Source organism: Perna viridis, chromosome 1, assembly GCF_037379345.1.
Source record: "Perna viridis isolate PV_CMFRI_1.1 ecotype Kerala chromosome 1, ASM3737934v1, whole genome shotgun sequence".
Classification (NCBI taxonomy): Eukaryota; Metazoa; Mollusca; class Bivalvia; order Mytilida; family Mytilidae; genus Perna; species Perna viridis.
The window spans coordinates 37,367,048-37,392,362 of NC_142445.1; the positions used below are offsets into that span (position 1 = coordinate 37,367,048).

Sequence of the window (25,315 nt, forward strand, 5' to 3'; positions counted from 1 at the left end):
AAAAGTTGAACAATTAAGGCAACTGCCGACCCAGACTACTGAGGAAATATGACCTTCAATATTGATCTTGATCTTTTTGGAAAGACGCGGCAAGTTTAAAGTGAGAATACAGACAGTTTTTTTTTCAATTTGTAACGCTTTTTGTGCTCTACAAAACCACCCAACGTAATGAAAACCATTTTGTAGTGTTTGTAAACCACAGCGTAAATAATGTATAACAGAAAAATCTTTTAATTTATTTCAAAGCCGATGTTTTGCGTCTATGGAAGCGCATATGGTATTAGCTGACAATTTGACTTAGTTATCTGATTAGTATGTTTTCCCACGACGCAGTCGGTATGAGTCTGCATTGACATCACGTGACACGCATGATGCTTAACTATGGTAACATAATCGCCGGATCTAACATCCCAAGTGATGACAGCCGTGATAGTCAAGGCTCCATTGGGGGCATTTGTGTCCGGAATATTTTCAACCAAAAACATTTTTTGAATTTCATATACATGTATATTGGTTTACTTGTTGAACTAATTAAATAACCAATCGAAATACGAAACACAGCACACTGATCCCAATTCACCATAAAAAAATCTGTTTGTTTGTTTGTTTGTTGGGGTTTAACGCCTGAGCAGCAATATTTCAGCTATGTTCAGGCGATGAACATGAAGTGGACGATAAAATGAACATGAAATGATGATGAAATAAAAAATAGGATGGGACACAATGATAATGGGGTCGACAAATTTTGGTTGCCACTGGAAATAGGGAGAGGTGGGTAGGGTCGGACAATTTAGCCTCTGTGGCCGAGCCCTATGGTTCCTACTCCGGGAGAATACCACAGTAGGGTTTTTTAACGTGCGAGGACGTGGCATTTTTCCCAACACGGTGCACCACTGATCAGCTCGGTACACTGAATCCCAAAAGGGATTAATGTTCAAGTATATTTGCACTTGGCCCCGACTCTGCACATGTGCATTTCTGGACAAGGATTAAGAATAAATTTATATTTCGGATTAATCTAGCAAATCAGTTAATAAGACTAAGTTTCGTGTATATTTAATCAGAACTTTTAGAAAATCTATACTTTTGATAAAGTTCATCCCAACTGGTCAATATCTAGGACAATAAACGTATATTTATATTTGTTTTATTTATCACTTTATATAGATTCTAAAAAAAACAAAAAGCAAATGAGGTGGCACATAAATTTATAATATTTTTTTTATTTTAACATAACTTACAGTTGTTTCGATTTGCTGACTATAACAAGGCTAATTAAACCGGAAACTATTTATTACAAATGTAAATTTACGTATAAGTGTTTGTAAGAATCAGGTAATATTGGAAAAATCAGAAACATGCATGTCAAAACCCCACCGATCTGACAATGTAATACATGTATCACTCAAGTACTTTCTTTATTTGAAAAGACCATTATTTGATCTCTGCATCACTGGCTTTGCTCATAACTTTTTCAATAGACCGCTTTGTGCTAACGTTGAACATTTTTAGGTGCATGCGCATAACCACTTCCGCGAGTACAAGCAAGTTACATCGACAACCTTGGTGAGAACCTGCAGCGTGTATAAATGCCCTAATACAGGGGCGGGTCCAGGTAAGGGCGTAATGGGCGTACGCCCCCCCTTTAAAAAAAAAAAAAAAAAAAAAAAAAAAAAAAAAAAAAAAAAAAAAAAAAAAAATCGTTATAATCTGCTAGTATTGTATTGAATGATGGCAATTTATCATATTCATTAATTAAACACATACCCTGATTTCTTTTTATACTGATTCCCCAATTTGATGGGTCATCATCAACCGTAAAATTTCGTTTCTCGGAGTCCGGCGTGTTCGACTCTGCGATTAGTATCCATTGTTGTTGATGTGATAAAGAATTCGCAAAGATGTCGATGTCAAAAACAAAACGTCAAAAGACCTTAAAATCGTATCAAGTGTCTTGGACAGCTTTTTTAAACAACCAAAACGGTAAGTAAATCAGTATAATACATGAATTTTGGTTGTTTTGTGTGACACTAACTTCGATTCCCCATAGCCATTCTAAATATACCGGGGGGGGGTATATTACTATATACAATACTGGGTATATTCTGACAAAAGGGGTTGTATTTTCAGCTAAATTGTCTAAAATGGGGTTATTTTATGTTTTTAAGCCAAAAAAGGTCCAAAAATTTTTTCGCCTCGCTTCACTCGGCGAAATATTTTATTCTACGCCCCCCCTTTCAAATATCCTGGACACGCCCCTGCCCTAATACGTAGACTTCTGAATCTAAAGAGAAAGGAATTTCCTTTTCCCGTTTCCCTAAAGACAAGAGGAAACGAAGAGCGTGGATTAAGGCGCTGAACAGAGTAGACTGGACACCAACAGAGGCCAGTTACATCTGCTCAGCCCATTTCATTGACAACTGGCATCGAGATAAACCTGGAAATCCTAACTACACGCCTACCGTCTTTGGCTACAAGGAGAAACAGGCCACAGCGTCTGATTTGGCAAGAGAAACTAAAATGTGTAAGAGGGCACTGTTCAAGATAAGAATGAGAAAAAACAGTTAACTTCAGTTGTTCACCGTCATGCCTCAAAGTTACATTACATTCAATGAAAATCTATTGTTAAACCAGGTTTTTGGTTTATGTAGATCTATATATTGTACTTTAAGATCTGAAATATTTAATGAACCTACACAAACTATTTAATTTTGTGGAAATAACTATGTCTTATGCAACCTTTCTTTTTATCATGCATGCAGTTAACATGTAAGGTGGTAAAATGGTATCCAGTCAAGGTAATGTAATTGTGTATGAAAAACTTGACTGAATAAAACCAGGCTCACAAAGGCATAATAGGTATATATTTTTTTAGCACAATGAATGATTGATCACTGGTGTTCCTTTATTTTGATTTGTTGCAACTGAAAAAATGTTCATGTGTAACTTGGGTTTGTGTGATCTTGGGTTTAGGAGTAAGATCACGTGATGTTCTGTTTTTATGGTGTGACGTAAGAGGCTGGAATGAAAACCAAGTTAACACAATATAACTTTATTAAAATAGATGTTTCTTGTATGGCGGCCGTTGTCCAAGTGGCCCGAATAATATAATCAAAACAATATGACAATGCATTAGAATAGGTTAATAGCTAACATTTATGCATAAATTAAACAATGGGGAATTTAACTCATATTTTGATAAAGTGGGGGAATTTAGCTCATATAATGTTATTAGACAGTGCCAAACAAATATTGTGAATTATGAAAACATGGGGCTTCTTTTACTTAAATGTAACTACATGGTTGCCATAGAAACCAAAATGTAAACAATAATGATTGACATATCTAGATAAAGATTAAATTGAAACTGTCACTAAATTGACATAGTAACTACTAAAAACATATATACAACGCGCTGTGATCTAAAGAAAAAGTTAGTAAATGAAATGCAAAGCGTGCAGCATAATTGAAATTCAAGTTACGCTTAATAAACTATGTTGGTATTGAGCTGCTAAAAAGTATTACATAAGTACAGCTCATTTGTTTAATTTTACCTTTAAATGCCTATTTACGGCTGAATTCATAGCTATAAATGAAATGTAACTTTGCCGCTGTTTACAAAATAAAGTTTCAAGTGGAGATAACTCCTACAATATATCTTAAAACCAAAGCTTGAACTTGTTGCCAATAAATGCGCATGAACCATAGTAAGTATTGCAAAGTAAGTAATTGAGACAATGATTCAGTAGATTATTATAGAACTACATACACATAAGTAAATGTTAAAATGTACACACACATATATGAACACAAATAACAACTGATTGTCATGTGCTAATAAAGATATTCTATTCAGATAAAGTGCGCTAATTACTGCAAGTTAAAACACTTAAAAATAAGTATCAAAATGTAATTTATACTAAGACATAAATATCTCATATTAACTATTAAACATTCAAATTGTAATATAAAAATTTACTACTTACCTGGAATGAAAACCGAGTTAACACAATATAACTTTATTAAAATAGATGTTTCTTGTATGGCGGCCGTTGTCCAAGTGGCCGAGTTTACCAAACATAAAGTTATGTTTTCACTCCAGGTGAGGCCCATTGAAGGAAAATAGCTATATACACAAAGAGCAAATATATTAAAACCCCTTATTGAACCTCTATGAAAAAATATGTGAAAAGCCATTTCATGTCACCTAATCCACCTATGTTAAGTGCTAGGACGCAGTCCTTAATCCGGATATGCTATAATCTTATCCCTGATTTTGTATAGCCTTAATTATACAGTTAATTATCAAGTCTTGGTATCTATTTAGTCTTACGTAAGATATTTACATACTTAAAACATGTTGGCACTACAGCATTATGTTTCTTTTTAAATATATGTTTATTAAAATACTTGTGAAACAATATTAAGTTTAGGTGACTGGCTTGGACATTACAATGTACAAACATGAAAAATATCAAATGAAACAATAAAGAAAATTTAGGTGACTGGCTTGGACATTACAATGTACAAACATGAAAAATATCAAATGAAACAATAAAGAAAAATATATGCATATTATGTACAAGAAGGGATGATGGCTTGTTTTCCCTATCACAAATACTCCCCTCATTAAGGTTTCTTTGTCCTCAAAGAACAAAGCTAATTGTCAAATAAATAGTAAAATGACTGATCAAAACAACATTCACATCCGATACCATCAGATGGCAAGTCACACGAAGAGGCAGAAGACCATGCCCAACGCATACAATGTTTATATATTGAGAACTTTAGCCAAAGAGGTACGTCTGTAAAAGATCTCCCTAGCTATGTGGTTGGTTTGTAAATTTTTTTTTTTTTTTTTTTTTATTTGACTACTTGGAAAAAGTTGTTATGCACTATCAATATATAACAAGTAAATGGTGACTTGAACATGTGTTTTAAGCATCTTGCTTTGAAGGGATTTATTGAAATTAGATCAGGTACATGTAAGGTGTGTTTAGTGTGTGTATTTATAATGTTGAGGCCTGACAATTGAATGTGTAATCTGGTGCCGGAGATTCTCATGTTAGAAATATTGTGTGGATTTGATATTTCCCAGTCTTGTGGACATAAAGGTAGATCTATAAGTGGAACAGTTATACAGTGTATACCATTACTGATCTCTAACAAAACTTTGGTACAATGTTTGGTGCAAAATTGTTTGTAAAAATAGTGAATAACACCAAAAAATGCAATAATGGTGAAAGCTGACATCGTGATGGAAGACCATTGATAGATGTGTGGTGTGAATGAAATTTGAATGCTTTCTGTGGTTGTCAGTGGTGAAAACTTGTAATGAAATGTTGGTGGTGTTTGAGGAGTAACAAAAGCATGTGTTGATGGTACTTTTTGCAGTAAGACTAATGCAGCTGTTAGTGCTCTAACCTTGTTAAACAGAATGACACAGCTAACACTTACTAAAAGTGATAAGCCTAGAGCAGCAATTGAAAAAATGCCATCTAGACTTGGCCATGAGTCATTAACATCTATGTCACCTTCCAGCAGAGGCTCTGACAAAGATGTAAATACTTTTCTATCTTGCTTTACTGCTGTGGCAATTCTTTTTAAACTTAAATGCAATTTACTGTCTTGTGCCAGCATGGATGAAAATGAGTGGTTGTATAACTGAATGTTTGGAAGTGAGATGTCTACTGGCTGTGTAAAAGTTGTATCTCCTAAAATGGAGTTGTAAGTGTCTGATGAAAAGAAGTGTTGTATTAACGCAAGGTTTACAGGGTGTACAATAGTTATTTTATCTGTGTGATTCTGACATTTTCCAATTTTAGCAGGAATAAACAATAAATCAGTTTTGACAGAGCATAAACATGGAACCTGTACAAGGCAAAATGCACATCCCTTGTTTATTTGGTGTCCTGAGGGACAATCGAATGAAATAGTTTTTGTTTGATAAACTAACAACATGTCAGAGGTTAATTCTTGTACCTCAGGTTGTATTGTATTTGTAATGAATCTGAAGTCGCATTCTGAATGTACTTTTTGTTTGTCATTGTACAGTAATGCAATTGAACAAGTGGGTGCAACCGAAGATAAAAGTGGAAATGAATTTTTGCAAAGTAATGTTTCTGATCCTTCACATGATTTAACATAGTTGTTTGTGAGCTCTGCAAATTGTCTGTTGTCTGATGAAATTATCAAGTATTCTGGAAGATTTAAAAGCTGTGTGGCATGATTGCTTGAAGTGTTTATAGGTACAGGGTATGTATGTATTTGGTATAATGTAAGAGGTGTTAAAAAGGTTGATATAGGAAATTTGATACTGATGAATAAAAAGTTGTGATGTTGTGCATATAGGATGTTCGCATGTGCATAGTAAAAAGATGGATCTGTGCTTGCTAGAAAAAATCCCTTGTACTTAGAATTCAAAATATTTTGAATATGTTGTAAGGTCATCTTTAGAATATGTGGCTTTAACAAAAATGGTGACAATTTTCCCTTAATTAATTCGTGTATTGCCAACTTGAGTTCTTCTAAATATTTGTTAATTTCTGTTGTTTCATTCATTTGCTTAATCAGAAAGTTTGACAGTTTCATGTTAATTCGTTCGAAATGGGCAACGAATTTAGCTGTTTCTTTTGTAATATTCTTAATACCTTCATAGTTGTTTTCAATACCTTTGATTACATTGTCAAACCTATCATTTGTTTTTTCCATGAATGAGGACAATAATTCATCATGATGTATAAGGTCTTTTGCAAAAGCATTGTTCTTATGGATCAAAATGTTTATGTGTTTAGCCAATCAGTTGACATCATCTACGGTTGCTGTGCCGAATAGAGATTTTGAAATGGATCCTATAAAATCAAACAATCCACGGCGAGTTCTAGATTCAGTGTCAGATTTAATTGTCATATCTGTATGCTTTAACATGTTATGTACCATGTCCACTGTTTGGTTTAAATTTGTCGATACTTGTGTCCTTATCGCTGATAACTGTGACACTACTTGATTTAAGATGAAACAATTGCTATGTATAATATCACACTGTTTAAATACTTCATGTCCTTGTTTTCTTGGTAAGGGTATCTTAAAAGTATGAGTCCAATATTCACAGCTGGGTAGTAGTTTAGCTTGTTTGGTAAAGAACACTCCATAGTTAATACGTTGTAAGCTCTCTCTGTCTGTTGACATACCCTCGACCATACTTATTATCATGAGAAGGCAGGCAATTCTTAGTACTCCTATTGAAAACAAAGATGAAGAAATTTTAAGACGGCAGTGTTTATCGTTTAAGGGAGGATCCATTCCCTAATAGCACTATGTAACATGAGAACGAGCTCATAATTTTGACAAACACTACAGTAGAAATCATAGAAGAGAAAAATGTAAGAAGAGTACATAGGAAGTGCCTTACAATCTCACATCTAACTTGTAGATCAAATCAGGCATAGATGAGCAATCAAAAATGAAGTGAAGTTGTTTGCAATTGTTAAATGCAAAATGCTTTAATGTAAAATGAAAACACTTGAAAGTGAAATGCAAAACACTGTAGTGTGAATTGTAAAATGCTTCTATGTTAACTATAACAATAGACATGTAAAATGAAAAATGATTATCCAGTAAAAATGTGTAATGTAAAAATAAATTGTATTCCTATAAATGGCAATATGAAGTTTTCACTATTCCATTTATTTTGCCTTGTGTGTAAGACTCATTTTCTGAAGCAGGGATTTCTATGTGGACGTTTTCGTTTCCTACCCTGTTGTGTTTTTGTTGCATGGTAATGGGTAATGGTATCCTCTGACAAGTTTTCTGCAGGTTGCCATGATGAACCCGTATAACCTTTCCATTTGATGAGGTACTCCTTTTTACCATTGACCGTTTTTGAACGAAGGATTTTTTCTATGGGATATTCCCTGTCGTCTATTTGAACCGCTGGCTCATTGTTTGTGTTTTCATTTTTGTCTATGTTTTCATTATTGTGTTGTTGCTGTGGTATGTTTGGTTGTACTGGTCTGGGTAATTCTGGACGTGGGACGTCTGGTCCTGGTGCATTTAAATTTTGTCTGTGATCTGGATCATGGTAATGTTTGAGTCTATTTGCATTGATTAAACTCTTGATTTCTTTGTTTGTACCACACCTTCGAAGTTTGTAAGTGTAGTTTGGACCCTTGTCAACAATGTAAAATGGTCCATCTTGTTTTTTGTACAGTTTGGATGAGTACCCTACTGGAACTCTTGGAGTGTAAAGAAGCACTCTGTCATTGATTTTAAAGTCTGGAACTCCTGTGTTTTTGTCATAATGTTGTTTCTGTTGTTGTTGTGCAATGGCTAAGTTTTCAGTTGCAATTGTTTTGGCAATTTTCAAATTGTTGAGAATGTTGTCAATGTGTTTTTTCAAATTTTTGTTTAGATCTTCTCGTGGAATGAGATTTGCATCAAAAAATATGTTCATCTCTTTTCCAAAAACAAGATGATATGGTGAAAATTGTGATGATGCTGATGGTGTCATACGAAATGCCATGAGTACTCCTGGTAATAACTCAGGCCAGTTGGATTGTGACTCATCTACTACAGTTCGTAAGCATTGTATGATGGTTTTGTTTGTGCGTTCTGCTATGGAGTTTGTTTGTGGATGGTATGAGCTTGTGAAACTATGTTTGACATTGAAAATGTGGTTAACTGCTGCCACAAGTTTGCTCATGAAACCTTGTCCTCTATCAGTGCAAATAGAGTGTGGACTTCCATAGCGTGTAAAAATTTCTTTGTACATGACTGTAGCAATTTCTTCAGCAGTTTCAGATCTAACAGGATGAGCTTCAACCCATTTACTGAAAGAATCTACTATGATCAATATAAAGCGATAACCTTGTTTTGTTTCTTTTTTGAATGGACCAATCAAGTCCATGTGCCATCTTGAAAAGGTGTCTGTGATTGGCATTGGTGTCATTGGAACTCTTTTTGAGTGTGGTGGGTACTTTGCTTTTTGACATGGATCACAAGCTTTACAGTAATCTGCTACAGCTTGATACATGCCTGGGAAGAAGTATTTTTGCTGTATTGACCTGTATGTGCGATCAAATCCAAAGTGTCCTTGATCATGGTATGCTTTCATAAGATCATTTCGAAGTGTGCGTGGTAATGCAAGTTGTTTAATGAATCTGTCATGTTTTTGTTTTCCCTTGTACCTTGGTTCATATTGGTGGTACAGGACTCCATCTTGCATGATGTACTGATTTGCTTCAATTGTGATTTTGCGTGCCATTTTTTCATCATCTGGTAAGTCTTGTGATTTAAGGTATGTGTACAAATGACAAAAGTCTGTACATTCACTTTGTAGTTTGCCTATGTCAACTGGTATAATGTCTGAAACTGTGACTTCCGCAATTGTTGGTGGTTTTGTTACTGTTGGTTCATTGTAAAGAAATGTCACTTCAAGTGCATCATTGTCTGTACTGTTCATGGAGTTGACAGTGGGTATGCTATCCTCTGGCTCAGTGACATCAACCTCCCGTGTCTCAGGATAGCTACGCCTTGAGAGACAGTCAGCAACTACATTGCTTTTGCCCTCTCTGTACAAAATCTCCATATCATACCCTTGTAACAGAACTGACCATCTAGCCAAACGACCAGAACTTTGTTTGATGTTGTTAAGAAATTTGAGTGCTCTGTGATCAGTGTAAACTTGGAAATGTTTGCATGCTAAATATACATGGTAGTGTTTTATTCCTTCTAGGATTGCTAAACATTCATGTTCACTAGCTGACCATTTTCTTTCAGCTTCTGTCATACTTCTACCACCATAAGCTATGACTTTTTCTTGTTTGTTTTCATGTAACTGTGAAAGGTAATAGCCAATAGCTGTGCCGCTTGCATCTGTGGTGAGAATGAAGTCTTTGGACATGTCTGGGTATGCTAGTATTGGTGCTGATGTAAGTGCATGTTTTAATGTGTCAAATGCCGATTGACATTGCTCTGTCCATTGAAATGTAACACTTTCTTTTGTTAAGTTTGTAAGTGGACTTGCAATTTTGCTGAAACCTTTGACAAACCGCCTGTAATACCCACATAAACCCAGAAAGCTTTTTATGTCCTTTTCATTTTTTGGAACTGGAAAAGATTTTACTGCTTCAATTTTTTTATGATCAACTTCAACACCTTGTTTTGATATTTTGTGGCCCAAGTAAATGACATTTTTGCGAGCGAACTGACATTTGCTTGGATTGAGTGTAAGGTTTGCTGCTATCAATCTATCAAAAACCAGTTGTAAATGTTTTAAATGTTCCTCAAATGTTTTACTGAACATCAAAATGTCATCAACATAGACTAGTGCAATTTGGTAGTTCAGACGATGTAGCACTTGTGTCAGCAGGTGTTGAAATGATGAAGGTGCTGCTGCTAAACCAAATGGTAGACGTTTCCATTGGTATACCCCACTAGGTGTAACAAAGGCTGATTTTTGTGCAGTAGCTGGATCTAATGGACATTGCCAATAGCCTGACAACAGATCCAGTGTGCTGAATATCTGAGCCTGGGAACGCCCTAGGGAGTCTAGCACATCTTCAATGCGTGGCAGTGGAAAAAATTTTGGCTTTGTAACTTTGTTCAGTGCACGAAAATCACAGCAAAATCTAAGTTCACCATTTTTCTTTTTGCACATTACCACTGGAGCTGCCCACTCACTGTTTGACTCTTCAATTATGTCATGTTTTAGCATTTTTTCTAGCTGTTTGTTCATTGTATCTAAGACTGTTGGTGATTGTCTGTAAAATCTTTTTCTGATTGGTGTTGCATCTCCTGTATCTATTGTGTGTTTGTATAGATCAGTTAAACCTAATTCAGTTAGATCTCTTGCAAATGCTTTTCTGTTTTTGTGTAAAAATGCTAAAAGCAATGTTTTTTGTTCTTCTGTTAAGTCTGAGTGGCTCAAGTCAAAATCTAAACATGGTTGATCTTCGGTATGATTCATGGTACATGTAGTGTGTTGGTTTTCATCATTTGGTGGGTCTTGTAATGGTGTGATTGAATTGGATTCAACTTGACAGACTGATGCAACAACTACATTTGCTGGTAAATGTATGTTTTTCTTTGTTGGGTTCATGATCCTGATGCATGAGTCACCCGTTTCATCTAGTTTGACTAAGCATTTTGCGCCTGCGAGTGATTGTGTTGGTAGGTTTTGTAAAGGTTCTAGAAGTGCAATGGTATTCTTGAGATGTGACACTTTAATTGGTATATCAACTTGATGCATTGGTTTGATTTTCATGTGTCTTTTTGTTCTAGCTAAGCCACTGTCTAATGCAATAGAGTGTGTGATTGGAATTTCTTCACTGTCTGGTTCTGGGATGTGTAAAGTATGTGTTGGACAATCAATGTTTGCTCTGTGTTTTGTTAAAAAGTCAAATCCAAGAATCAGACTCTGTTGCATTTTTGGAAAAACATGAAACTTGTATATGAAGGACATGTGTCCTATGTTGAAAGACAAAAGTATGAGACCTATGATTGAATGATGTTCACCTCCTACACCTACAGCATCTTGAACGTGGCATTTTTGTATTTGTGAGAGGTCAAAATTTAAAGATTTGAGAAGGTTGAGGGAACAACAACTGATGGTCGCTCCTGTGTCAACTAATGCCTTAACATTTTGACCTTTGACAGTGATGTGTACTGAATTGCCCCTTAATGCTGAGATTTGTAAAACATGATTTGAATTTGAGATGATTTCTTTGTTCAAAGATTTTGTAATGTTAGTCTGTTTTGTGATTTGCCTTTTTCTGACTAGTCAATTTTGGTTTTGTTGATTTTGTTGTTGTTCTCGTTCTCTTTGCCAGCATACCTCTTTGTAATGACCTAATTTTTCACAATGACGACATTTAACATTGAATGCAGGACACTTTCTCCTATCCCTTACATGTGACTTACCACAGTAGATGCACTTTGATTGTGACTGCTGTCCTGACCTGTCTTGACCCCTTGACCGGTACTGTCCCTTTTTTTTCATGTGAAAATGCCATCACCTCTTCTTTAAATGCAGATCGAATACCTTCTACAATGGAAGAACATAAATCATTAATAGAAGTAGCATTGGAAGTATTGTTCGTACATGTATTTTGTGCTGCTTGATGCTGAACGGTCATATTTACTGGTACAGGTGTTGCTGGTGAACACTCTGCCACACTTGTTGCTAACTGTATAGCTTGTCTAAGCTGGTTCATGGTTTTGGGATCTTTTCCCACAACAAACGGTTTAATATTGTGCTGCAATCCATGAACTGTTAAACCTATAATTGTTTCTTCACTCATATTTTGCACTCCATTTTGTAAGTTTTGGACACGTGTTAAATATTGTATCCCAGTCTCATGTGGATATTGCTGCAACCTATACAGCTCAGTGTTGGTATTTCTTTGTTTAAATCTCTCTAGAAAGGAGGCTTTTAAAAGATCAATGTCCTTTTTCGTTCCCTCAGGCAACGAATGGTACCAGGTTAATGCCTGACCCTGAATGTGAAATGGAAAAGAGGCTGCTGCAGCCGGTTTATCATGACCATTTATTTGTATATAATTTTCAAACATGGTCCACCACAGTGATGGGACTTGGGTGGTCTCGTCATGAAAATGTTGTAGAATTATATGCGCCATATTTCGCCTTCTTAAATTATTAATGACTTGGATATTAGAATTTGTGTTACTGATACCACTTGATTCTGACTCTACAGGAGTAGGTTGACTAATCTGTCTAGACTGTTGCTGTTGGTCCAGTGAATCTGTAATTTCTTCGAGTAATTGGTCAACTGGATCCTGGGTCTCCTGGGCTGTTTGACTTCTGGTTTTGATGAAGTTAGTTGGTGTGGCCCCCTGTTTAGCACTGCCTTGATTTCTTGACATGTAGAGCGTCGTACAGGAATCACTTGTTCTCTACCATTTGTGATCTTGGGTTTAGGAGTAAGATCACGTGATGTTCTGTTTTTATGGTGTGACGTAAGAGGCTGGAATGAAAACCAAGTTAACACAATATAACTTTATTAAAATAGATGTTTCTTGTATGGCGGCCGTTGTCCAAGTGGCCCGAATAATATAATCAAAACAATATGACAATGCATTAGAATAGGTTAATAGCTAACATTTATGCATAAATTAAACAATGGGGAATTTAACTCATATTTTGATAAAGTGGGGGAATTTAGCTCATATAATGTTATTAGACAGTGCCAAACAAATATTGTGAATTATGAAAACATGGGGCTTCTTTTACTTAAATGTAACTACATGGTTGCCATAGAAACCAAAATGTAAACAATAATGATTGACATATCTAGATAAAGATTAAATTGAAACTGTCACTAAATTGACATAGTAACTACTAAAAACATATATACAACGCGCTGTGATCTAAAGAAAAAGTTAGTAAATGAAATGCAAAGCGTGCAGCATAATTGAAATTCAAGTTACGCTTAATAAACTATGTTGGTATTGAGCTGCTAAAAAGTATTACATAAGTACAGCTCATTTGTTTAATTTTACCTTTAAATGCCTATTTACGGCTGAATTCATAGCTATAAATGAAATGTAACTTTGCCGCTGTTTACAAAATAAAGTTTCAAGTGGAGATAACTCCTACAATATATCTTAAAACCAAAGCTTGAACTTGTTGCCAATAAATGCGCATGAACCATAGTAAGTATTGCAAAGTAAGTAATTGAGACAATGATTCAGTAGATTATTATAGAACTACATACACATAAGTAAATGTTAAAATGTACACACACATATATGAACACAAATAACAACTGATTGTCATGTGCTAATAAAGATATTCTATTCAGATAAAGTGCGCTAATTACTGCAAGTTAAAACACTTAAAAATAAGTATCAAAATGTAATTTATACTAAGACATAAATATCTCATATTAACTATTAAACATTCAAATTGTAATATAAAAATTTACTACTTACCTGGAATGAAAACCGAGTTAACACAATATAACTTTATTAAAATAGATGTTTCTTGTATGGCGGCCGTTGTCCAAGTGGCCGAGTTTACCAAACATAAAGTTATGTTTTCACTCCAGGTGAGGCCCATTGAAGGAAAATAGCTATATACACAAAGAGCAAATATATTAAAACCCCTTATTGAACCTCTATGAAAAAATATGTGAAAAGCCATTTCATGTCACCTAATCCACCTATGTTAAGTGCTAGGACGCAGTCCTTAATCCGGATATGCTATAATCTTATCCCTGATTTTGTATAGCCTTAATTATACAGTTAATTATCAAGTCTTGGTATCTATTTAGTCTTACGTAAGATATTTACATACTTAAAACATGTTGGCACTACAGCATTATGTTTCTTTTTAAATATATGTTTATTAAAATACTTGTGAAACAATATTAAGTTTAGGTGACTGGCTTGGACATTACAATGTACAAACATGAAAAATATCAAATGAAACAATAAAGAAAATTTAGGTGACTGGCTTGGACATTACAATGTACAAACATGAAAAATATCAAATGAAACAATAAAGAAAAATATATGCATATTATGTACAAGAAGGGATGATGGCTTGTTTTCCCTATCACATTTGATTCAAGCAAACTTTATGTTGAACATTTGCGGCATTTTCATTTTCATCACCTCCTCTTATGTTCATGATACCAATCAAGGTACCATTTTAGTGTGTCTTAATGCTTGGTAAGTAGAATTAGAAGTTAAGTGACCATACTATCAAGATTTACTATTTCTTAATCTTATATACTAGTACTTTACATGTGGTGGTTTGTTTACATAACTGTGGAATGAAAGGTCATAAAAGGTCTTGTGTGAAATATGTGACAGTAAGTGACACAATTTTATAATTATTTTTTAATGTATTTCCTGGTATCAGTTAAGTTCATTTTCTAACAGGTTGGGAAAAGTCCTGACATTGGAAGTAAACCCCATTTGTGGTACTCATATGATTTTTTTACTCATAATAATCTTACAAAAGTTTGAAAAGGTAATATTCTAGAGAATTTTCTCTCTTCAGAGGAGGAGGTATGTGTATCTTATTTGGTAATTTTGCCATAAAGAACTCAAAAGATTTGCTTAAAAATATTTACCTAAGTGTCAATTCTTATTTTTTTATCCATACATGTATATGTGTATTATAAATCTTCCTAAATACAATTCTAATTTATGGCTACCTTGAATTGAATTTATTCTTATAAAGCTTGAAACAAAAATATTGACTACAGCAATTTACAAACATGATCACTGACAAGTTATTTCACTGTTATAATGTTGTTTTGGATGCTCATTTAGATAAGTTTTAAAATCTGCACAAGGATAACAATTTTCTTTTTTTATTTAAAACTTCATTTTGGTATAGAAAAATAACTTGAATTTAAAGATATTGTTAGACAATCTATCTGTAAATAAGACTACGTTCTCACCTTTTAATAGTTGATACAGACCAATTTTCCACAAAAATAAATAGATCATTGAGACCATGTCAGTACTATTCATTAGATGAAATTTAGGATGAAAATTACTTACTATGATAAATATAATTGAATGCCCATCATTATATATGTAATGAGCAAATTGAGACTGACCTTTATGTAAAATGTTTAAATGCTCAATTTCGGAAATTTGGATACTAATTCTGAATCTAATTGTATTTTTCTCCCAAGAACATTTGACTCATAAGAAATTATATATGATTATAATTCTGAATAGTCTCTTTATTTAGGTTCAAAAACACTTTCTGCCCCAGCTCTTAATTGAAATTTTCTATCACAATTGACAATATGTCAATCATTTGTATGTAATTCTATGCTCTATCAAAGGGCCTTTAAATTGGAGTAAATGACTCTTATCTTTATCTATTGCACCAAGTCATAAAAATAGCTTGCCAGACAACCTCTATCACTGCTGGAGTAGTATATCCCCTACATGGTTACATACAAATGACTTGAAATGTAGCACTGCATATTAGTTTACTTAAGGGGATTTAGCAGAGTCTTTGAATAGATATAAATATATGTGCATATGTGTACTAATAAGGGGGTTTTTAACATCCTTGACTACCCTGTCGGGTCTCCCACGGATGGCTACATATGAGTGTACATGTACATGTATAAATACCCTCCCTGGTTATATATACAATGCACTGCGTACAAACCTTAATAAAACTAAAAGGTGAAAAAGTTCAAATACAAGGTGCAGTAATATGGTGAACAAAAGTGATAATTTTTTTTAAAAACATTCAAAAACTGTGTGTACATGTACCTTAGATGGAAAAATATCCTGGATATCCCCTGCCCCAAAATGTCGAACAGCCTTGTCCATTCCCTTAAAGTTCATTACTGCCCCGATTCTTCCCTGTCACGGGCAATCATAGAATTATATATGTCAATGAACGTGGGATTCGGGATTTCTTCTGTTGCTTTGACTAAGGAATAAGCAACTTTATTAAATGGGGGCAAGTTTTCATCTGCTAGGGTAGGCACAAAACCAGCATGAAAATCCCTACATTGGATGACGTGGGTTAAAGAACTCGATGAAACCTGTTCAGTTAAAATGCCTGAAAAAAGCTCTTCGTTTATTCCGGATTCTGATAAACCAATTTCACTACAAAGATTTTTTAAATTAACTTTTAATTTCTTCAATTTCTCTCGAATAGCCATTGTTGTTTTGGTCCTCGCGGAAGTAGTTATGCGCATGCACGAAAGTTGGCACAAAAGGGTCTATAGAATCTTAGAAAATGAGGTTTTTGACCGAGTTATTTGCCCTTGAAATGTTCATTTGCAGTGCATTTCAATGAAACTATAACTCGATTTACCTATATGGTATGGAAAATCTTGTCTGTTTTCCTTGATTCTGATGGTGCCAATAGTCAAATTACATTATCAAAATGGTGTTTTTTTTTCATACCATGTTTCACCCACTGCCTGATTCTTACAAGGATTGGCACATAAATGTTTTGTTTTTATATTCGACTTGTTTTAAGTCAGGCCAAAGAATGGTACAAAGAAAGAAAAAAAAAGAATACGACTGCCCAACAAACAATTCTATTGAATAAAAACACAAGTATTAAAATCTGGGACGGCCCATGGAAAAGATTTTCAAAAAATGTTTGTTTACCTATTTCTTGGCATCTTGCTTATTAAAAGTATTTTTATACATACAACATTTTCATCGCACATATCTGTGTGTACACGTGTAAATCAAAGATAGACGAACTAACCTCTTGCTTCTGTACATAGTTGAATCAAAAATGAAAGTGGTATTTTTATATACGAGAAAAATAATGTTTATCTTAAATTTAATCTTCTGATGTGAGGTCCTATGGGGGAACCACACAAATGCCGTTGATATTTTTTTTTGTAACGATAAAGGGGTCTTCTTGTGAATGGTTCAAAATCACATTCGCATTTAAAATAAAGTTAGTATGTACTACATATCTTTTTAAACTAAATAAAATTTCGGTTATTGTTACGGGTGTTATGATGACATTAGGCTTTGTGTGGTGCAGATGGCTAATGATCTCTCTCTCTTTAATACCTACTAATTTCATGTAAGACTTCTAGCCATCTTTAAAGCAGAAAAGAACACCGTTTTTTTTATGTCTGGCTAAAACCCATTAATTGAATTGGAATAATTAAGTCTTATAATTTCATAACTAAACCATACAGGTTTACTAACTGTAATTTGCAGAGGCAACAGTATTTCATTTCATCTCAGTATCGTTTCGTTTGGCCAATAAAACAAAATGATGCTCAGTTAGTATCAACAACCATAAAAATCTTAATTTGCATGCAAGAACGCCAAGTAAAGTACGAAAAACTAACCTATTTATTTGTGTCTGTATATATAAGTAGTTGAAGTGAAAAAGGAAATATTCGAATATATAGGAGTAATGCTAATTTTAGCCTGGTATGAGGATCACACGGGAAATTGAAATTTGCTCATTCGCTAATTGTTCTCGTGTGTATTCTAAATATGCCTGTTTTTTTTTAACGGATGGTATAAGTAATACATTATATATATATATTGGTTAAAAACTGTTTGGTAAACTTTTACATTGGTAACTCTAAAACATGGTCTGGCATGGCCGGGCTTAAACATACGATTGGCCTGATTTTAAAAGTTTTGTTGGCTTGACTCAGCCTAATGTTGTACTTTTTTTATCCGCACTTTGACATAGGCTATTTCACGCATTAAAACCGGGCTTTTATAAGTTTTTAGTCTATTTTAAACACAAATTTAGAATTTCCATTCTTTTGAAATCGCTAATATTGTTAGCGACTTCTTGTACACGTAATTTCAGTACTTAATATTCGCATATGATTTGCATAAATACATGTATGTAGTTATACGCCGGTTAAAGCTACAGATCCTCGCCGTCATTACCGCCTTAGCGTCATACTTCTAACTTCATACGAGATAAAAATGTACCTCTTAAGTATCATACACGTGTGTTCTACGTGTGATTCTTGCTTGTACGAGAACGGGAAGTTTATATGATATGATCGATTAGCTTTGAACATTACCCAGTTTCCAATTCTGGGACAGGGGTTCGTTACAAGCCTATATACGTCATATACATTTGCACGAGTACGCAATCATGTCAAGAGATTCAAGATGTTAGCGGAAGTCACCCGATTTAAGATCATATCGCATTCGTACCATTTCAGATGTTGAAAGTAAGCCAAAATCAGTGACAGTGAATATTTGACGATTAGCGACTTAGTAGACTTCAGTCTTTGATTGTTTTCATCAGAGAATACATCCAAAGAAAACACCTGCGTTGCTTGGTATACACAGGTATTTAATGCATTCTGTTTTCAATTCTGAATTGGTAAAAGCAGCTTTCTGCTTCATTCAGAGGGTTGTTTACTGGCAGGTTTAATTGTTTTTCCTTACTTAAATCCAGACTGCAGATTTGTCCTGTATGAAAAAGGCTTCTTTTTTCAAAATTCCAAATTTTATGATTTGCTGAATCGGATCAGAATGATACTGGAAAGATGAACATTGAAGTGAATTTAGCCGTCAATATCAGCCCGCATGGAAACTAGCCATCAATAATATTCCTGAGCGGTGAGTTCAAAATTTGAATTAAGTTATTAATACATAATGTAATAAATTATAAGAAAAGCGTTAATTAGGAAAAAAAATATTAAGTAGATTTTTCTAAATATTACTATATTTTTTATCTTCAATAGTGCTATCAAGGGCGGGACCGCAACCAGACATTTTGAAAAAGGGGGTTCTAGATGGTTTTCCAAAAAGGGGAGTTCCAGGCTATTTACTCATTTTTGGCCAAATTTTGCACGGAATTAACAAAATTCTCGAACAAAAAGGGGGATACGACCCCGCCCTTTGGATCTACCACTGACTATAAGATTTGATTTCCATTGTTTTGGTAACTCGTCGTAATTCAAATGAAGTGTATTAACAAAGTTCGATTTAGAATCAAATATCCAAGTAGGTGATCATTTTTTTCTTAATTATTTTAGTATTTTCTTTACTTTCGGATAGTATATTAAATTTGCCAAATTAGAATATCATATAGATATTCATAGAAGTATGTACATTGTACATGTAAATTGTATTAGTGCTTTACATTGTCCGTGTGTGTTGTACTAATAAAGATGGACTAATTGAACTTGGTCCAAGACAATGACTTCGAAGTGAGTACATAAGTGGTGAGGGGCCCCTTTTTACACGACCGCAAACAATGCACAGTCGTATAATGTTATGGCGCAGTTGTCGTCGTGGTAGTCGTCCTCGTCGTCTTGGGACACTTTGTTTCCATGCGGTACTTTTAGTTGTGTATAAGTAATTATTATTGTTCTATTTTGATTTGATTTACTAACTTCTAATGGAAGGTTCATATTTAATGTGGACTTTGTGTCCCCTTCAGTTTTAGAAAAAGGAACCGAAAAGGGTAAAAATTGGTTTTTAATTAAAACCCATGTAGATTGTTTGTTTTATTCCGATTTTAATTATTTTTGTTGTATTCCTTAAGAATTATTGTAAACAAATGTGTCAGGTGATTCCGTGTGTTTTGGACCATTTTCAAGTTACAGCGGGTCAAAGTATGGCAACGCCAAAAAAAAAAACTTTTTTTATCCGATTTTAATTTTTTTTTTTTTTTTTGGATTCCTTATCCCTGCCTGCATTTATCAGTCAGATTTTAGATACATCTTAAGGTTTTCAAGTGAAAAGGGCCGAAGAGGCTACATCTGGAAAAAGGCGTATTTTTTATTTTTTGTCCAATTTAAAAAAAAATAAACTTGGATTCCTAATACAAATCATCCTGGTTTGCATACATTTAATTAAACACACCCGAAAAAAAATCCATTTTTTTAAAATTTTTCGTCCGATTTTAAAAATTTTATTGGATCCCACATAAAAATCCGTGCCTAAATTTTTCAATAAGATTTTAGATATCTCGTACGGTTTTCGAGTTTTAGGGGGCAAAAGGGACCACACCCGAAAATCGATTTTTTTTAAATTTTTGGTCCGATTTCGAAAAATAAATTTTTATTAGATTCATCATAAAAATCTCTGCCTGCATTTAGCATTGAAATTTCAAACAGTCTTATGTTTTTCGAGTTATAATTGGTCAAGGGAGCCACACTCCAAAAATCGACTTTTTTATTTTTGGGCTGATTTGAAAATGTTGGATTAATTCTGTACAATATAGTGTCCAGAATATAGTATAAAACCATGTGTTGTGTCTATATAAATTGTAAGTCCTTATGCTTAAGTGTGTCAAAAACTAATATTGTGTCCATACTTGCCCCAACTGCTCAGGGTGCGATCACTGCTGCGCTCGACGAAACTTTTTATAAAAAAAATCTCTAAAGGACAAACGAAGATGGAAATTCCAAATATTTTGGGAATTGATAGACCTTGTGTATGCTGAAAATATCACCCAAGATGGACCAACGGACTAATAGACCCAGGTTGACTTCGAATTTGGTTCATTATTTTATTTTCGAAGTTTTTTTGCAGAAGCACTACTAATATCTTACTCCTTTTTTACAACATGGGGCTAGGTACATGTGTCTTTGCATTATAGGTCACCAGTTTGTGGAGGCTTAGCCCTAGTAGGGACACAGGTGATCAAATCATAATGAAGCCATCTGTATAAATCGAATTTGAATAAAAGTAAATATCAGAATGAATCAATTAGTTATTTTGACTGCGAGAAAATTTATACAGGTTTGTATTATAGAAAAAGGAATTGAAAAAAGCTACAAATTATATTTAATTTGTCATGCTCAAGATTTCAACTGGATACTACAAGGAGTTATTTTGGTAATGAATTTGTATCTTTTGTCAAAATTTCTTCCTCGCTATCAATACATGTACTACGGAAAGTTTCAAGTACCACTCCAGCTAAGAATCATGCAAAATGTGATACATGGTTGGAAAGCCTACACATTTTTATTTTTGTTATTTTGTTTAAAATGCTTTAGTAAACAGAAATTAATATTTGGTTTTTCATATAACCCATGCATTCAAAATTAAGGGAGATAACTCGGTAAATGACACTCAAATACAATAGAATCTACTAGATTTTCAATGTTGATTATCTCCTAAGAGCAGACAGATCGAAATAAATAATTACACATTTCATAATATACACCCATAAAACAACTTAATTACAAAAATAAAAATATGTAGCTTTTTTGGGGTGTTTCACATTTTTCAGATTTTGCATGATTCTTACAAAGACAGCTACTTAAATGCTATCTACGCTGGAAAGAATCTTGAATATTTTACATTTTTGTATATTCCAACGTATTTAAATAGTTACCTTGCAATATTATATGCCTAGTATTATTGAAATCAAAGATCTGCCTTATATGTAACAAGTAAATGTAACTTTTTGTTTCAAAAATTTTATTCATTAGACATTTTTTTCTATTCAAATAACACCTAAATCTTTTCACAACGTTGGTACTATTTACCCTTTCTCCTGTTTCAAACCCGCGGGGAAAGTTCATAGAGAAATAGATTTGTAAACCTTGAAAATATATTCCTACATCTTTAATACGAAATGTTTTGAAATCAGACAGAATAACCCGCGGAGTGCTATTTTGGTAGTTATATGTTGAAATGTCTGCCTTGGTTACGTAATTTGGTTGCCGACGATCTCTACGTCAAGTTCAGTCTATATATAGACTTCATTGACAAAAACTAGTGATAAAGAAATTTTTAAATTTTCCCTGTAATTTTTGTTTCAGGAAAAAATCAATATATATCGATCTTTTAAAATTTTACGCCTGAAATAATCGTCAAATTGCAAAAAAGGGGGAAAACCAAAATAATCTAAACACAAATAGTTAAAATTGAACACTGATTTAAATTCATCATTCTTATTACGAAGGACATTCTGATCTTGCAATCCAAATTGATAAAAACGATTTAGTTGGTTTGTCAAGTCAGGTAGATTTTCGGCAAAAAAACGTACATATTTTAACAAATAGGATTAAATCTGAAATAGGCAAAAAATGCTAGTATCATGTTTAACAACATTGTTATCAAACAAATTGTCAGTGGAGCGTTTGTGATTAAAAAAAACTATAACGTGAGTGTGTTTTTTAAATGACTACAGACAATTTGTGTTCTTGGCTTTCGTAGAATAAGACACGAACTGCTCACCCTAGCTCACAATCTAGCTATTTCAATGCATTCTTTTTAAGTACTTTGTCTTGTGCGACTTGTTTTCAAAACATGAGAAATTACATGTGTAGAATGCCATTCTAAACAATCACACAAAGAGAGTTTATGATATTTTATTGGCAAATATACACAATTATTCTTCACTTTAGATAATAAGTTATTCCCCCTCACAGTAAGCAATATCATTGAACAATTTTTGAAAGTTAATCAATTTTTAACTTGCAATGTTCAACTGCAAAAACTAAATATACAGACTCTTGATGCGAAATAAAGAACGACATAATAGATATTATTTTAGACAATTTGTTTTATGACAAATAGGATGCCAATACAAAATCTACGATTTATAGTAGATCAAAACAATACTCATTTATTGAAATACAAGTTTTAATACTTTTTGTTCAGAAAAAATACAACGATGATTTTTATCAATAATAATTTATTGTTATAAATAAATGAACAACTAATTAATAACAAACATTTTGCTTTTTTTTATTTAGTTGGTAAAATATTTGAATCGGTGCAACTTTTCCGTGACAAATTTATTTATCATAAATGGTGGAGGGACATTTTAACCTGCTCAAGAATCATATTATAAAAAAAAAACTAATTGTAATTAACAATAAAACAAAACAATAGCATAAGGCACCCTTATGAAAATTTTCTTTGCTGGAAAATATGTTTACTGGTGTTGCGTCGAAAAATTGATATATTAAGATTTTTTTTTCATATGTTTATAACTTTGCATATTCTTTTTCCGTAACCTAGCCATTTTATTTTACGATTATAGTTAAGCTGAACTAATTGAAATAATCTTTTTTTACTACGTGTATATCTAACGAGCAAGTTAAGAGTTTTATACATTATAGTGAAAGGATGAACTTTATTTTCTGACCATCCAACAATCCACAGGGACAATCCAGCACACAATCTGTAATATTCCTATCAACACTAACACTATACTATAGATTTATTTACACAAAAGAAAAATAATATACTTCACCAATTATGAAAAAAAACAAAACATGGATGCTACAAAATATAGTGCATTTTCCTTTTGTCTCTCTACAAACTAATGTTTTGTCAAAAGATATGAACAATGACTTATAAAATAGAGCAAACATCACACTGTAAGATGACAAACTTTTTTAAAAGAAAATCTAACATAATAATATAAAAATGTACCACTGAAAAGGTTGGTTTGATGAGCGCAAAACGAAAATGAAAATGGCTATTTATAGTTCAAGACTACTTTTCTGTCCGATCTTCGTGGACTCACCCTATTTTCTTTGCGGGGAATTATTTTTTCACATGTCCTTGGAAATGCTACATAAGTGAAAGTTTTATTGAATCAATTTACATATTTATTTTTTTTTAAATCCTAAAAATATGCACTTCACAGTAGAAGTCTATGGGAAAATTAATACGATACCGAGACCTGTATTGTGTAAAGTTATAATTGGATTGTTTCCCTTCATACTTCCTTAGGTTGCCAGATGCAGTGGCTGAATGGAACAAATAGGTCAAATTTTAATTATGTGCAGAATGAATTTTTTTTTAAATGCAATATTATTTTTAACTCCTTTAAAGATATCCACGCATTTTTTACAGATATTTCACTGTCTGTCTTAATGTTATTTTTCATATTTATTATCATTATACCATTTGATCTACAATGGTAGGAAACCGGCTTGTTTCTCTTAGTAGACATGTATTCATGAGTCTGGCTGCAACTTGATTACAGGTTAGATCCCCAGCCGATTCACATTAAAGACTTTAAATGGAAGTCAATGCTCTCTTGCCAAACACGCGCCATTTACAAGATAAACGGACGAATGGTTGGCTCGGAGGCATACTAATATGTCTGAGTGGTGTGACATGCTTACTTGTGGAGTGTTGCTTCTTTGAGCTAACACAATAAAGATTCACCTCAGCTTGCAAGACTAGTACAGGGTCTTTTCGATTAGTCGATCAAAAATTCTCGTCCTAAAATGCATGAAATATCTGCCTTAGGACGTTAGAAGCAACAATCGATTAATTAAAAAATGTGGAGTCTATAAGGACAAAAATAATTTGCTGTACCTCTGTATAATGGTATTTTGGAGCCAGCTGCAGCCTGACCTGTGGTGTGAGGGTTTCCTCGTCGTTCATTGAAGACCAATGGGTGGCCTTGAGCTGATATTTTCATCCCGGTGGAGTTGTTGTCTTTTTGACATATTCACAATATCCTTTCTTATTATATTTGATTCTGTATATATATATATACATGTATTGTCCAATTTGTCACATTTCGGACTACTAAGGTAGACCATTAAAGTTTTCTGAAGTTTATTATTTACAATGCTTACTAAATGCCTATTTATAGGATTGTTCAAGAAAATGTTTTTGGACGTTTTCAACGCATTACATGTCTTTTCAAACCTTAACTGTTCATACAAGGTTGCAAAATGCAACATGTTGATTAATTTGTCTATAAAGGCATATGATAATTAATTAGGATTATATTAATAACAATTTAATCTGAGTATGAAGTGCTATTTATTTTGAACAGGAATAATACTACTTAGTCTCATTTAGTATGTCTACACGTCCTTGAAAGCTGCTCCTTGAGACAACCTTGATGTAGTCGGCAATAA

General features: G+C 33.5%; 1 protein-coding gene, 1 long non-coding RNA gene and 1 pseudogene across 3 annotated transcripts in view; all 3 read right to left on the reverse strand.

The window, feature by feature from the left end:
• The window catches only part of LOC148628607 (uncharacterized), a 35,403-nt gene extending 18,155 nt beyond the window's left edge, over positions 1 to 17,248 (reverse strand). The window contains exon 1 of the long non-coding RNA XR_015924023.1: positions 17,124 to 17,248. This is a non-coding gene — a long non-coding RNA (uncharacterized LOC148628607). The remainder of the gene's footprint in view (positions 1 to 17,123) is intronic.
• LOC148628609 (uncharacterized) lies at positions 3,037 to 6,711 on the reverse strand. Its single transcript, XM_088590896.1, has one exon. It carries the CDS (start codon positions 6,709 to 6,711, stop codon positions 4,864 to 4,866), a length of 1,848 nt encoding a protein of 615 aa, XP_088447022.1. The 3' UTR covers positions 3,037 to 4,863.
• LOC148628610 (uncharacterized) lies at positions 11,465 to 13,954 on the reverse strand (annotated as a pseudogene). The gene is made up of 2 exons (XR_015924021.1): positions 13,518 to 13,954; positions 11,465 to 12,982 (listed from the first exon to the last, which is right to left on the reverse strand). The product of XR_015924021.1 is annotated as an uncharacterized LOC148628610 (transcript).
• Positions 17,249 to 25,315: the final 8,067 nt, after the last annotated feature.